Here is a 15,418-nt window from a genome sequence, read left to right as displayed (position 1 = left end):
GGGGGAGGGAGAGAGGGAGGAGAGCCATTCTCTCATCCTTTACGACTGGCCATGAAGCATCCACCCAGCAATTACCAATGTTGCCCAAAAGTTGTAACATTGATAACTATTTACAATGGTCGATAATGTTTTGTTGGTAATAGACCAGTGTTAAAGCCTCGGGGAAGCAACTGTTATAAGCACACACTTCTCTTTGGGCGTCGGTGTGGAGGAGATAATACCGTTTGAACCGAGTTTGGCACCCTATTGTGTTCAACTTGGTTTTCTGCATTGTCCATTGGTGATCTCTTTAGCACTAGGAAGTGAGAGGAAGCACGAGTTGACATTAGAGTACATTTCTTAGTTTCCTTCATGTTACATTTGTGTCTTCTTGGCGTTGATGTGTTGAGGGGGACGGTGCCGTAGATAATAGAAACCCCGTGGCTCCATTCTCACCCCGGGATGCCTTCATGACCAAGATCAGTGATGCCAACGTCAGGATTATTGTGTTGCTGTTTCGTTCTAAAGGACGTTGGCTCTATATCTCGACAGCCGGTGAATTCTCTTCTGGTGTTTCGATCTATCCTCACGACGTATCCTGGTGATGACGTTGTATGCTTTGTTTTCTTTAGCTTCGTTCGCTGGAGGATTTTTGTTTGACAGTTTTTTTTTTTTTAAGAATTTGACAGGTTGTTTGTTGGGGCTTGGGGCCTTGGGATTGGGGGAGCCGGCCGCACCTCTCTCGTCACGTCGTCCGTTCATCGGCAAGACATCGTGGGTCGGTGATGCTAGCCAGGTTTGGTTTGGTCCAGGTCAAGCTCGTCTCTCCTCGTTGGGTTCCCATTCCGTCCGCCCACTCCGCCCCGACGCAGCGCCGTCGCGCACGCACGCGGGTTGCGGGCCGCACGCAGCCAGTGAGCCACTATCCCTCACCCGCCTTTGCGTCGGCTCCACCGCACCGCCCCCCTCCGCCGCCGCTCTCCCGCCCCCGCGTTGCCACCGAACCCGCCGCTGCGGCCGCCTCCGCCGGTACAGGCCGCCGGCCGCCAGCCGCCGAAGCAGCTAGCTCGCTCGCTCGCCCCGGGAGGACCGGATCGCCCTACTCTCCGCCGCCGCGCCCGATCCGGCCGCGGCCCGCTTTTCCGTCCCAGATCTTACCGGCGTCCGTCCTTCTCTCCGTTCCCTGTCCGCCTCGATCCCCGAATCCGTCGCCCCGCGCGCCAGTCCAGTCTCCGATCCCCCTCCGCTCCGCTGGTGCTGGACTGGCGTGGAGCGGATAAGATCCGTCCCGTCCGGGCGCGGTTCCCGTCGCTGGTAAGGAAGCCATATCTCCGCTTTGGTTTTTGTCTCGTATAGGCTTTGGAGTCTTTTCCTTTATTCAGTAAGTATCCAAAACAGATCTTTCTTCTCCAAATCGATCGCAGTTGGACCCGTCACATAGGGCTCAACGAGGTTCCCTGAGCTAATGCTACTTGTAGAGGTCTGTTTGCGTCGATCCAATTGGAGGTTCAGCTGAACCCCTGTGCCCCCTGGTTAAGCCTGCCATTTGTTGGTGGCTTGGTGGTTGTGATACCTGAGTGCCGGCCCGAGTCAATGGAAAGTCGGCGTCTTGGCTGTGGTTCCATGATTGCAGATTAGTCTTTGCCAAAGTCAGATATCGCTGTGTGTTCTAGGTTGTGATTGGGCGACACAACTGAGTGTCAGTTTTGTTGGTATTACTACTTTCTGTAGCATATAGGGAGCTGTACTGTTGTCCATTGATCAGTAGACGCATTTTTCAGAGTACCGATATTGATCCAAGGTACTCCAGAGTGTCATCTCTCAGTTAGCATAATATTATCCTAGCCGCTAGTCTTTTGCTTTGCATTGTACTGAGCATGCGAATGTTGTTTACTGATTTCTGAATGTCCAGCGTGTAGGTTCTTCAAGTTATAGTGTTATCTATTCGATGTCGGCGTGTTAGTATTTTTCTATCTAACATACAGAATTTGTTGCAGGCAGAGGCTGTGCGAAGGTGGTGTTGGATTAATTTACTGTCTGGCTAATTATGCTGCCCACTTATGACTCATGCTTCTGTTTGCCCACGTCACTTCTTATCGCTCATTGTCAGTGATCTTTAAATAGTTTCCACCTCAACTACAAAAGAAGCAGCTATGCGGCTTTCTTCTTCTCTTCAAGATTTGCCAACTTTCTCCAGAATTGAAACTTTAGAAAGGGGCTCTAGCATTGGTGGTGATCTGAGCTCAGGGCGTGCGAAGCCTGTCCGCACACTTCAAAGAGAAGGTCCTGTAGCAAGCTTTTCCAAAGAGAGAACGCCCCCATCGTCACCAACAAATCAAAAGAAATGGATGAGAACAGTTGGTTGGGCTGTTGGTCTGATCCTATTGCTGTGCTTCATATACGCTTCTTTGAGATATTTCCATGTCTTTCTCTCAGAAGGTAGCTCTGAATACTATGTGATTCTTGATTGTGGCAGCACTGGTACAAGAGTGTATGTTTACGAGTGGTCCATCAATCATAATGATGGAAATTCATTTCCTATTGCTTTGAAACCTTTAGGAAATGCTCCTAAGAAAAAATCTGGTAAATTAGTTGGGCGTGCCTATCAACGAATGGAAACTGAACCTGGGTTGAGCAAGCTTGTTCACAATGAAGCTGGTATGAAGAAGGCAATAGAGCCCCTCCTTCAAATGGCTGAGCGGCAGATCCCAAGACGCGCACACAAGCACACTCCTGTTTTTCTATATGCCACAGCTGGTGTCCGCAAGCTACCCACTGCAGATTCAGAGTGGCTTATGGATAAGGCTTGGGATGTTCTGAAGAATTCATCATTTTCTTGTAGTAGAGACAGAGTTAAGATCATCACTGGCATGGAAGAAGCTTATTATGGATGGGTAGCTCTTAACCACCACCTGAACATGCTTGGCACCTCATCTTCTGCTTCTGAAATGACTTATGGTTCACTTGATTTAGGCGGATCATCATTACAGGTGACATTTGAGACTGACAAAGTCGTCCAAGGTGACACAGGCGTTGGTCTGACTATTGGTTCTGTCAATCATCAACTTAGTGCTTATTCTCTTTCTGGTTATGGATTAAATGATGCATTTGACAAATCTGTGGCACATCTGGTGAAGATGCTGGGAGGAACAGCTGGTAATGGCAAAGTTCAGGTCAAACATCCTTGTCTACAAACTGGATACAGGGAAGATTATGTTTGTTCTTACTGCCAGCCACTCAAACAAGATGGAAGTCCCAGTGTTTCAGCGAAGACAACAGGAAAAGAGAAGCAGGGGACAGCTGTTGAACTGATTGGGGCACCTCAGTGGAAAGAATGTAGTGATCTTGCAAAAGTAACAGTGAATCTTTCAGAGTGGTCCAATTCAAGTTCTGGACTTGATTGCAACCAGCAACCTTGTGCCCTTGCCAGTACCTTTCCGCAACCACATGGGCAGTTTTATGCAATGTCTGGTTTCTATGTGGTCTTCAAATTTTTCAATTTGACTCCTGATGCTACTCTTGTAGACGTTCTAAAAAGAGGTCAGGACTTTTGTGAAAAACCATGGGATGTTGCAAGGAGTAGTGTTCCACCGCAGCCTTTCATAGAGCAGTATTGCTTCAGGGCTCCTTATATTACATCACTTCTGAGAGAGGGACTGCAGATCAAAGATAACCAAGTGATAATTGGTTCAGGCAGTATCACTTGGACTCTTGGTGTTGCTTTGCTAGAGGCTGGGCAGGCACTGTCAAGGATGGATATTCAAGGATACATTTTACTGCACCGGGAGATAAACCCAAATATTCTTATTGTATTGTTTCTGATTTCAATCGTGTTGGTCATATGTGCAATATTGTGCGTTAGCAATTCCATCCCAAGGTCATTCCGCAAATCCTATTTGCCGCTTTTTAGGCCGAACAGCGGAGGCAGTTCTGCGCTTGGTATGGGATCGCCTTTCAGATTTCATTTATGGAGACATATTAATTCAGGTATGTGCTTAAATTTGTCTTTGTATCGAGCTTTCATCTTGTGTTTAGTCCTCTATCGCGTAAATGCTGCAATGCTAGTGTTGTTTTACTCACATTTCTATTGACCATTATTTACCATTTTTAGGACTTCCAAGCTATTTAATTTATTATCCTGCTTTATTTTGAATGTCAAATTTGTTACACCACTTAACCTACTACTGAGTGCTTCTAAGAAGCAGCATCACATAGAAATGTTGCATGTTGGAACACCTATGCTTTTTATTGTTTCACTGTACTCCATTTAATGAGTTCTTGCTATATTTGACTAAATTTTTGAGAGTCATTCTACCCATTACAGCACTCTAATTTTGTAATGCTGTTCTATCAAAATCAGTAACCTTGTTGGAGAATGTGAAGATATTTGCTGTATCACATGTAGTCAAACAATCTTGCAAGTTTTATTTGATTGTTACACTTTCATCATTCTTAAGATATCAAACTTCTGTGTTTGCTTCACCTTGCCTTCCTCTCTGCACAGGTGATGGGAGAACAAAGACACCATTGAGCCCTACTGTCGCTGGGTCAGAGCCCCATCCATTCAGCATGACTCATGGATTAGGAGGCAGCAGCGTCCAGCTTATGGAATCTTCCAGGCAATCGTTGGGTGTATATCATAGCTATTCAGTTGGGAGCTTGGGTCAGATGCAGTTTTCTAGTGGATTGCGGAACCCTACCAGAGGTCAGACAACACTTCAGAGCCGGAGATCCCAATCGAGAGAAGATCTCACGTCTTCATTAGCTGATCTTCATATTCCAAAGGTGTAGAGCATTACATTTCAGGATGGCATGACTAGTATGTGATCCCATGCCATAACAGACTCCATGTAAATAATAGCTCCAGACTGCTTGATTTCTTCTTGTCTAGCCAGAAGGCAATTTTGTCGGCACACTGACAATTCAAAGGTTTAGGATTCACAAAATTTAAAGTATATGACTTGGTGCCTCATGGACATGATACATCCATCCCCTACAATGCAATAGAATCATGCCATAAAGAAAGATGGTCTTGCAAGCAGCTGGGTGTTGTACCAGAAGAAATGTTACATGGTTCGCCGATGTGATTGGCCATGGCCTGCAAGGTCACCAGCTCAGTTCTTTGGCCACAAACATCCAAGGCTATCAGATCATGATATTGCTGCAACCATCTGGGACTCATATACTCTTCAAAGGTTCTTAATTATTACAGTATTATTTTAGTTTTACTACACATAATAAAGATAGCTATGTTCTTGCGCACTATCATTGATGTATCATCTTGTCAGCCTTCTCTTCTTTCCTTGTAACACCATTTGGTACGCAATCTTGGATGTCAAATGGAAATTGAGATCATCGATCAGTAATTTGATTGCCCTTATTTAGATGGAAATTGAGACTATCGATCAGTAATTCGTTTGCCCTTATTTAGATCCTCCGTATGAATCTGTTTCGGTCACAAGTTCATCTGCACAACTTATTTCTTCTGTTTGTCTACAAGCTTTTCATCGGTGCAAATTCCCCCCTCTTTGCATGCTCAAATAACACTGTGCATCTTATACAAATTCAAATAGAACATTAGCATCGTCGGTGCAACCGTGCAACTTGTCCTGTATTTACCACGGTGCATATATTATACAAGTCGAAAGGGTCAGTACCTTCAACTTGGATGCGGTATAACATAAATTTCTCCTGAGATCTGCATCTGATTTATGATACATGGAAGTTTCCTTTTTTGAAAGGCTTAGAGCAACTCCAATAGATCCCGTATCCTTAAATCATTAAAAAGACTACCGGTTAAGGTAAGTTGGGGCAAAAAAGGCCTCTAACAGTTCCCGTAAACCCGACTCTTTTTATGGATCCCACACATTTTTTCGGTTTTCTTTGAGTTTTTTTTTCAACACATGTCTACCTTTTTTTCAATACACATTGTACATTTTTAGTACATGTGAAACTTTATCTTGATACACGTTGAAAAAATTTCAATACACAAATATACATTTTTTTAAATACATGTTAAACATTTTTCAAATATACATTAAATTTTTTAATGGCCGAGAACATTGTTGTACATTGTATAAATATGTTTTTTAAAAATTTCACAAACATTTTTTGAAACGCAAGAATATTTCTTTAAAATATCATGTACAATTTTTGAATGGTACGAAACATTTTTTGGATTTATGCAAACATTTTTGAATGTAATGTATATATTTTTGAATGGTAAGGAACATGTTTTTTGAAGACAGCGATTAAACAATTTTCAAATGGATGTTGAATGCTAATAATAAACGGAATGCAAAAACCACAATGGAGAAAAACATACACATGTATTCCTTATCCGGAAAAGCTTGTCTCAAGCTTGTTCCTCAAATGGATGTATCTAGCACTAACTTGATGCTAGATACATCCATTTGAGAAAATAAGCTTTTTCGGACGGAGAGAGTACTAGAACATCCACTTGCACCCCTAAAAAAACGTACTAGTACATCCACTTGGTTTTTCATTTTTAAACTAGTACTTTTTTAGGTGTTTTAGGAAAAACTAGCACAACCAGTTGCACACGTAGAACAACCTGCGCTCATGGACAGGAATGCTTGGTCTATGGCTGTAAAGACACCATATATAAAAGAATAGTAATTAAATAAATGGTTAAAATTCTGAAAATATTTTTGAAATAAACTTAACCTTTTATTGGACTTGTAAAAAAAATTCCACAAAAGGAAAAAAAACCCTGCTGACTTCTTTTAGAAAACAAAATTTTCGGCCAAAATAATATGAATAGTGACCTGTAATACTAGCAACTTTTTTCACGAAGTCAACACTGTTCTTTTATTCCTGAATATCTACTAATGCAAAAAAATTCAAGTTTATTCTATTTTCTTTTAAACTTTTTAGACCATTTTAGTTATTACTTTTTTTTCATATCAGATGTATACACGTCCCAAGAAACACAACATTTCCCTGTGCTCACTTGGGATACAATCGTTGACCAACCAGGTCATAGGGAAAGGCGCACACGATAACCTGCAAAATCACTGAGTACTCTTTGTAAAGATTATTCTCATCTTTTAAGGTTGCGATAAGTGACACACTGCATGCGTGTCAGTTGTCGCAATCTAAGAGTTTTTTCTGTTTTCGTAGATTAGATTATTCAAAATGTTTTATCTTTTAGACCGCTCGTCGTTGGATTTCTTACATTGAGATTTTCAAAACTAGATCTCATATTGATCGGTTTTCGATGAACTTTCTTTCATAAAAAATCAGACGAAAACTCTGAATCGGAGCATATTTCTTTCCTTTCTGAAGAGGTACGACTCTGCCTCTCGCGGAAGCAAACGTGCCTCCATTAGAAGTAAATCGTGTCTCTCACGGAAGGAAAAAAAAGAGAACAAGTATTTTTTCTTTTTCGAGAAGCACGACTTGTTGGGGATCGTTGCAGAAATTAAAAATTTTCTACGCATCACCAAGATCAATCTATGGAGAGACTAGCAACGAGAGAGAGGGGGTGCATCTTCATACCCTTGAAGGTCGCGATGTGCAAGAACGCGGTTGGAGGAGTCGTACACGCAGCGATTCAGATCGCGGTTGATTCCGATCTAAGCGCCGAACAACGGCGCCTCCGCGTTCAACACACGTGCAACCCGGTGATGTCTCCCGCGCCTTGATCCAGCAAGGAGGAGGGAGAGGTTGGGGAAGACAACTCCAGCAGCAGCACGATGGCGTGGTGGTGGTGGAGCTGCGTGGTTTCCAGCAGGGCTTCGCCAAGCACCACGGAGAACGAGGATGTGGAGAGGTAGGGTTGCGCCGAGAGAGAGAGGAGAGAGAGAGAGAGAGAGAGACTCGTGTCTTTGGCAGCTCCAAAACCCTCACTATTTATAGAAGGAGCGGAGAAGGGTGCGCCCCCTCTAGGGTTCCCACACCTAGGGGGGCGGCCAAGAGGGGAAGAGAGGGGGCGCGCCCTAGGGTGGGCCTTAGGCCCATCTACGCCTAGGGTTTCCCCCTTTTCCCCTCCTAGATGCACCTTGGGCCCTGGTGGGAGGCGCACCAGCCCACTCAGGGGCTGGTCCCTTTTCACTCTTGGCCCATGCAAGCCTCCGGGGCTGATGGCCCCTCCCGGCGGACCCCCGGAACCCTCCGGTGGTCCCGGTACATTACCGGTGACGCCCCAAACACTTTTGGTGGTCAAAACCTCACTTCCTATATATTATTCTTTACCTCCGGACCATTTCGGAACTCCTCGTGACATCCGGGATCTCATCCGGGACTCCGAACAACATTCGGTAACCACGTACAAACTTTCCCTATAACCTTAGCATCATCGAACCTTAAGTGTGTGACCCTACGGGTTCGGGAGGCATGCAGACATGACCGAGACATCTCTCTGGTCAATAACCAACAACGGGATCTGGATACCCATGTTGGCTCCTACATGTTCCACGATGATCTTATCGGATGAACCATGATGTCGAGGATTCAATCAATCCAGTATACAATTCCCTTTGTCTACCGGTATGATACTTGCCCGAGATTCGATCGTCGGTATTCCTATTCAATCTCGTTACCGGCAAGTCTCTTTTTATTGATCCGTAACACATCATCCCGTGATCAACTCCTTGATCACATTGAGCTCATTATGATGATGTCCTACCGAGTGGGCCCAGAGATACCTCTTCGTCACACGGAGCGACAAATCCCAGTCTCGATTCGTACCAACCCAACAGACACTTTCGGAGATACCCGTAGTGCACCTTTATAGCCACCCAGTTACGTTGTGACGTTTGGCACACCCAAAGCATCCCTACGATATCCGGGAGTTGCACAATCTCATGGTCTAAGGAAATGATACTTGACATTAAAAAAGCTTTAGCAGACGAACTACACGATCTTGTGACATGCTTAGGGTTGGGTTTTGTCCATCACATCATTCTCCTAATGATGTGATCCCGCTATCAATGACATCCAATGTCCATGGTCAGGAAACCGTAACCATCTATTGATCAACGAGCTAGTCAACTAGAGGTTCACTAGGGACATGTTGTGGTCTATGCATTCACACATGTATTACGATTTCCGGATAACACAACTATAACATGAACAATAGACAATTATTATGAACAATAGACAATTATCATGAACAAGGAAATATAATAATAACCATTTTATTATTGCCTCTAGGGCATATTTCCAACACGACTGTGCCTAAACAAACCTGTGCCTCCACAAGAAGTAAATCCATACCTCTCGCGGAAGGTTTCCGAGAGTCACGATTGGCAGAAGCAAATCCGTGTCTCCATGAAAAGTAAATTCATATCTCTCACGGGAAAAATGCTAAATGGTGCTCTCCTAGCCCATCCAATGTGACCCTTGGGGGCCTCCCGAAGGAGTACTCGTTGATTAGTTGCTCTTGACAACCTGTGATCCTGTGCTCATGTGCGCTCAAGTCATGGGCCGTGGGGAAGGCCCACACGAGCGATCAATTATATTTGATATATTGGACAAACCTGTGCTCATATGTGCTCACTTGCTCACGAAGTTATGTTATACTCCCTCTGTGCCATAATATAAGATGTTTTAGCAAGCTGATTTTTTTTACTTTATGTCTTGTATATTCTTGTTAGAAAATACAATAATGACTTTTAAATTACATTAACATATATTCTCACAGAAATAAAAAACATTCCAAATTGTATGATTTGGGTTTCAAAATGTGAATATTTGTTTTTGTATGCGGGAACATTTCTTAAGTATGATATTTACATTTTTTAAATATATGAACACTTATATTCAGCTTCATAAATATTCCCTCCATTCTTAAATAGAAGTCTTTCTAGAAGTGTAGATTCACTCATTTTGCTCCGTTTGTAGTCCGCATTTGAATCTTTAAAAAGACTTATATTTAGGAACTGAGGGAGTAATTTTTTAAATACATGAACATTTATCTTCAGTTTCACGGACATTATTTGCGTATATGTGACCTTTATATTATCATAAACCGAATTATAAATTTTTTAAGTTTTGTTTATGAATTCGATTTTTATAATTTAAGAAATATAAATAAATTTGAGTTAGTGGGCCGGGCCACTAAAGTGTACCGTTGAGGCGGCTATATGCCGCTATGTGAGCGGTCAGCGCCAGAATCGCCCCTCCCTTCACGCCGTCACCGCCGCCACTCACGCCGCGGTCCGCCCTCACCTGCCGCCGACAGCCCGCTACTCACCTCGACGGCCGTCGCCCGTCGCGGGTCCCCGACCGTACTCCCCGCCGCCCCCTCTCCCCTGCCTACGTCGTCGCCGCCGTTTCCTCAGTCCTCTAGTCCTCTCTTTCTCCTCCCGCCCCAAGCAGCCCCCTCTGTAAACCCTACCCCGCCCCTCCTCCCCAGTCCTTCGGCAGCCCAACGCCGACCATGGGTTTCGCGCAGCTCGTCATCGGCCCCGCCGGCAGCGGCAAGGTGATTGTCTCCGTTTCCCGCCCGCTCCCTCTTTCGCTCCGTGCTTAACTCAATCTCCAGCTTTAATTTGATTGGGGACGGATTGGTTCGTCGCTCTGGCCAACTAGGATTCTGCTTCTGCCGCTGCTTATTTTGCATGGTTGCACTCCTGCTTTGTTCTAATACCAAGTTTGTGCCATGCTTGATGTGGTTTGGTCCCTGTTTAGACGTGATTTCAGACCAAGTAATGTACCAGTACTCATCTGCTATTTGATTATACCTATATACATATTGTATGTATATTCCAAGTAATTTGACTGATTGGAGTGGGTCGCACTTGCACGGGAGGTTAGAGTATGGTTACAGAGAAGCTGAGAAATACGTAGTGTTTTCTTATCAGTTGTTAATCATATGCAGTCGACCTACTGCTCTGGTCTGTATCAACATTGCGAGACGGTGGGCAGGAGGATTCATATGGTCAACCTGGATCCAGCTGCAGAGCACTTCAGCTATCCTGTATCTACTGGTAAGACTACTTGCATGCTGTTGTGCACATCTTTTACATAGGGCTCTTACTCACCTCTGTTTGGTATTTTTATAGATATTAGAGAGCTCATATCACTGGATGATGTCATGGAGGAGCTTGGGATGGGACCAAATGGCGGCCTCATCTATTGCATGGAGTATCCTGTTGTTTGAAAGCATGTTAATTTGTTGTTGATTGCTGTCTACTTGTCTTCCAAGCTATTTGGTTATGAAGGGACCCCTTATGGCATATCGAACATTTCACTGCTGGATGCTAGTAGATTTATTACATGTTAGTCTGGAAGATCTACTTTCGCAGCAGTTAAAACGGGTGCATCATCTAGATCATACTTCATTACATCTTTGTGTGGTGTTTGCGCATATACTTTGTTATATCTAGAATTGAACCGCCTTCTGTGTTGTTTTCACCAGCAAAAGTTACATGTAGATGCTCCAGGAGCAAATAATTTTGTTGTACCTGCATGATTTGTTATCTGGATAGTAGATACCATGACGCTAAGTTATAGTTTCAGTTTGCTGCTCCATTTGTTGAAGTCATTTGCATGGATGCTGCCTTTCACACTTTGGATTGAATGACATTGCCATGCTGTGAATTTTATTAGTGAGTTAAGAGCTCTGTTTGTAATTCTGGCTGAACTCATTTTATGCAATTTGAAGAGGATGTGAATATTCTTTATTGGCATAAAAACTACTCCCTTCGTTCACAAATATAAGATGTTTTGGATATTTCAGTATGGACTAAACTTATGGAGTGAAATGAGTGAACAAACACACTAAAACATGTCTATATACATCCGATTCACAAAAGCTAGAACATCTTATATTTGTGAACGGAGGGAGTATCATTTTAGGATCTTATGCTGGCAGTTGTTATTTCCTTAAGAAACCCTTAGGCACCTTGAAGACAATTTGGATGATTGGTTGGATGAACAATTGGAGAACTACTTGGATGATGACTATCTTGTGTTTGATTGTCCAGGTAATATTCTTAATGCATGTTTGCATACTCTAATTATATCTTGTTAGTTAGTTGGACTATTTCATGTCACCTACTATTCTTACCACCTACATGGGCCTAACGTAATGAATTTCCTTTTACTTCTTATGTAAAAGTTATGCACTACTGTGTACATGGTGCCATCTTTACCTATCTCTTATGTGGTTCTGTAGCATGTCTTATTTTATGAAATACCTGAGATACCTAGATTGCTTAACATTACATGAAAGCAGTGTTAACCCAAGGTTCCACATCTTGCTTTCGCAGGCCAGATTGAACTCTTCACTCATGTTCCAGTTCTGCGCAACTTTGTTGAGTATCTGAAACGGAAAAATTTCACTGTTTGCGCTGTGTACCTTTTGGATTCGCAGGTTTGGATCATTAATATAGTTTTCCTTACGACAACACTGAACTCACACTCCAGACTGATATCTGTTTGTTTTTCTTGGTACAGTTTGTCAGTGATGTCACAAAATACATTAGCGGTTGCATGGCTTCTCTTTCTGCTATGATTCAACTTGAGCTTCCTCATATCAACATCCTTTCAAAGATGGACCTGGTTTCCAATAAAAAAGATGTAGAAGAGTATGTTCTCTTTAATTTTTTTCTCCCATACTTAGCTGTAACATTTTAAGGTTGCCCTTTTTTTACTGATGATGTTTTTCTGTTTTAGTTATCTGAACCCCGAGGCACAGGTTCTTCTGTCACAGCTGAATCGGCAGATGGCACCTCGGTTTCACAAGTTAAACAAGGCTTTAGCTGAACTGGTATGCTTTCCATGAACCTGTAAACTAAATAAAAAATCTCATGCTTTATGAAGCCCTATGACTGTCAATATATTGTGGTCAACTATGTTTTTGTTATTTCATAAATTCATAATTGCCGGATGTGTATCTCTTGCTTTGAACTGTTACGTTTCTGATGAAAATTGTTTCTTAAGGAAAGCTCTGTATCCTGTTTTGGTAGGCAATTTACTCTAATATTGTGTCTCTGCCTCCAATATTGATGTCAGCACTACTATCATGTAGGTTGATGATTACAACATGGTGAATTTCATACCACTTGATTTGAGGAAGGAGAGCAGGTATTCCTGTTTGTTTTCTTAGTTTAGTTAAAATCTCAGCCCCTCTTTACACCCTAAGCATTCCTTCTTTTCTGCTCAAGTGATCGATTGCCACTTGAGTTTCTGATCCTTAGACATGCTACTTCTACTAGTACGCTTGTGGATGCAACTTTAACATCTAGCTGGAAGACACATTCCCTCCTTGCCAGATTCAAATTTTTGGTGGGGTGGTGGTATAATAGCACACTTACAATTTGCTCTTCTACTTTTGTGCTGTTGTTCCATTTTTTTGCTGTCATATACTCACTCCGTAAAGAAATATAAGAGCATTTAGATCACTAAAGTAGTGATCTAAACACTCTTATACTTTAGTGATCTAAACGCTCTTATATTTCTTTACAGAGTGAGTATTTGTCTGGTCTTTCTGGAAAATAGTAGTAATAATTATGGAATGAGCACTGGGATAAAATTTCCACTTGAGATGATTGTTGAGTTGAAATTTATGTGCTATAGGTGGTTAAATTTCAAGTATAGTGCTGCAGTGAAACAAAACACTTGAGCAACGTTGAAGTGTAGCACTTCCATTTGCCATGCTGATACAAAATTTCCATGGCAGATTTATCTACCTGGTTGTGTTTTTTCGTATCCCTGACCATCCTTGCTTTTGCAGCATTCAGTATGTGCTGTCAAACATCGACAACTGCATCCAGTACGGGGAAGACGCCGATGTGAAGGTTAGGGACTTCATTCCCGAGGAGGATGATTAACCATTTTGATCGAGCAGAAGCAACAAATTAGTCAGTATCATGTAGAATGGGTCCATGGGAGGAGGAATTCACCGCAGAAGCGCTATTTATCTGTTTCAATCGTTGGTCGTAAAAACAAGACAGAATGCATCTGCCAAGAGTGTGTGGGTCACCTTCTTATGTGTGTGGTTGACTAGCAATTGCTTGTGTAAACAAATCATCATCCTCTTCCGGAGCTCTTGAACCGCATCAGACATGAGCGGTAATACCTACCTAAAATAGTGTATGCGCTAATGCACCAATTCTGCTCCTCTCTTTCTGAACACAACACCGTGAATTCTGGTCAGCGTAATGTCAGTATATTTTGGAGGCGCTAGGTTTTGGAAAGTCTGTCAGATTGTATAGCTCTTCCTTGCAAGGTTGTCCCTTGTTTAGCATCGCATTGCAATCAATGGCTGCCCCTACACATATGAAGTCTTGCCGTGCAAAATGCCTTTTAAAGTTTCAATGGACAGAGGGAAAGCATACGCTAGATCTCTGTCTTCGGTGCACCTACGTTGATGCATGCATACGACATCCCAGTTTACAAGCTCACAATCACCCTGTGGTTGAGTTGGTTAGGTGGACAGTGGTATTCCCAACCCACCAGGTTCAAATCCTGGTGCTCGCATTATTCCTGAATTTATTTCAGGATTTCACGCGATGCGCTTTCAGTGGGAGGAGACGTTTCCGTCGACGACGAGGCGCCTACGGTGACTTCGTAAATCTCAAGATGATATGTGTTCATAGGGGTGAGTGTATGCGCGTGTATATGAGCGCTTGTGGCTGTACTGATGCTCAAAAAAAAAAGCTCACCATCACCGGCCTGAAAACCAGGCAGATTTTTCAACTTCACTTTGTTTCTTTGCTTCTTTTATGCCAAATTTCCAAGAATATGTACTAAATCAACACGTATAACCAGCAAAGTAAATATGCAGAAAAATTGATTTAAATAGCATGTTTGGAGTGCGGCGAATCTGCATCCGGGCTCAGCTGCACCCGCGCTCACGGAAAAAATCAAAAAAAAAACTAGAAAAATTCAAAAAATTCCAAAAAAAATTATGTGGTAGATAATTTGATGCGTGAGGTTCGGTCCAAATTTCAACTCATTTGGACCTTTGAGGAGCTCTGGGAAAAAAAGACAAAATCAGGGTCTGTAAAACAGTTTACTGTTCAGGAACTGTTTTAACCTGATTTGTCTTTTTTGCCCAGAATTGCTCAGATGTTCAAATGAGTTGAAATTTGGAGCGGATCTCAAGCATCAAATGATCTACCACATAAAATTTTGTTTTGGATTTTTTTGGATTTTCTAGTATTTTTTTTGAATTTTTTTCTGAGCGGGTGCAGCTGAGCCCGTGCTCAGATGCAGATTTTCGGTTTGTCATGGTGTAATTCGGCAAAAAGTGCACTTTTTTTTATATAGTTTGACTTGGTGCACATTACAATGCACACAACCATATATTCATTAGAGTTCAAGTATCAAGCTCCGGTACTTAAGTACATGAATGACAAATAAACAAGCCACAACCGGCGAAAATAGGAATAAATGCTTACACAGATAGCCTACTATCGAATCACCATCCAAACTGGTTGTATGTATCCTATGCTATCATCTCCCA

General features: G+C 42.6%; 2 protein-coding genes across 2 annotated transcripts; both read left to right on the top strand.

Moving 5' to 3' along the window:
- Nucleotides 1-784: 784 nt before the first annotated feature.
- Nucleotides 785-5,000, top strand: LOC119282987 (probable apyrase 7). Its single transcript, XM_037562910.1, has 3 exons — nucleotides 785-1,293; nucleotides 1,977-3,966; nucleotides 4,484-5,000. Exons 2-3 carry the CDS (start codon nucleotides 2,133-2,135, stop codon nucleotides 4,768-4,770), a joined length of 2,121 nt encoding a protein of 706 aa, XP_037418807.1. The 5' UTR covers nucleotides 785-1,293; nucleotides 1,977-2,132; the 3' UTR covers nucleotides 4,771-5,000.
- Nucleotides 5,001-10,112: 5,112 nt separating this feature from the next.
- On the top strand, nucleotides 10,113-14,136 carry LOC119282971 (GPN-loop GTPase 3-like). Its single transcript, XM_037562909.1, has 9 exons — nucleotides 10,113-10,429; nucleotides 10,826-10,934; nucleotides 11,010-11,091; nucleotides 11,848-11,933; nucleotides 12,219-12,322; nucleotides 12,406-12,536; nucleotides 12,625-12,718; nucleotides 12,980-13,035; nucleotides 13,685-14,136. Exons 1-9 carry the CDS (start codon nucleotides 10,385-10,387, stop codon nucleotides 13,779-13,781), a joined length of 804 nt encoding a protein of 267 aa, XP_037418806.1. The 5' UTR covers nucleotides 10,113-10,384; the 3' UTR covers nucleotides 13,782-14,136.
- Nucleotides 14,137-15,418: the final 1,282 nt, after the last annotated feature.

This window comes from Triticum dicoccoides, chromosome 1A (genome assembly GCF_002162155.2).
Source record: "Triticum dicoccoides isolate Atlit2015 ecotype Zavitan chromosome 1A, WEW_v2.0, whole genome shotgun sequence".
Taxonomy (NCBI): Eukaryota; Viridiplantae; Streptophyta; class Magnoliopsida; order Poales; family Poaceae; genus Triticum; species Triticum dicoccoides.
The sequence above is the reverse complement of the archived record's forward strand: the minus strand, read 5'-3'. Positions and strand labels throughout refer to the sequence as shown.

Excerpts from the sequence above, each read along its gene's own strand:
- LOC119282987 (XM_037562910.1), top strand. The coding sequence starts at position 2,133 with ATGCGGCTTTCTTCTTCTCTTCAAGATTTGCCAACTTTCTCCAGAATT. Across the intron at positions 3,967-4,483 it reads ATGGAGACATATTAATTCAG|GTGATGGGAGAACAAAGACA; the intron begins GTATGTGCTTAA and ends CTCTCTGCACAG.
- LOC119282971 (XM_037562909.1), top strand. The coding sequence starts at position 10,385 with ATGGGTTTCGCGCAGCTCGTCATCGGCCCCGCCGGCAGCGGCAAG. Across the intron at positions 11,934-12,218 it reads TCTTGTGTTTGATTGTCCAG|GCCAGATTGAACTCTTCACT; the intron begins GTAATATTCTTA and ends TTGCTTTCGCAG. Across the intron at positions 13,036-13,684 it reads GATTTGAGGAAGGAGAGCAG|CATTCAGTATGTGCTGTCAA; the intron begins GTATTCCTGTTT and ends TTGCTTTTGCAG.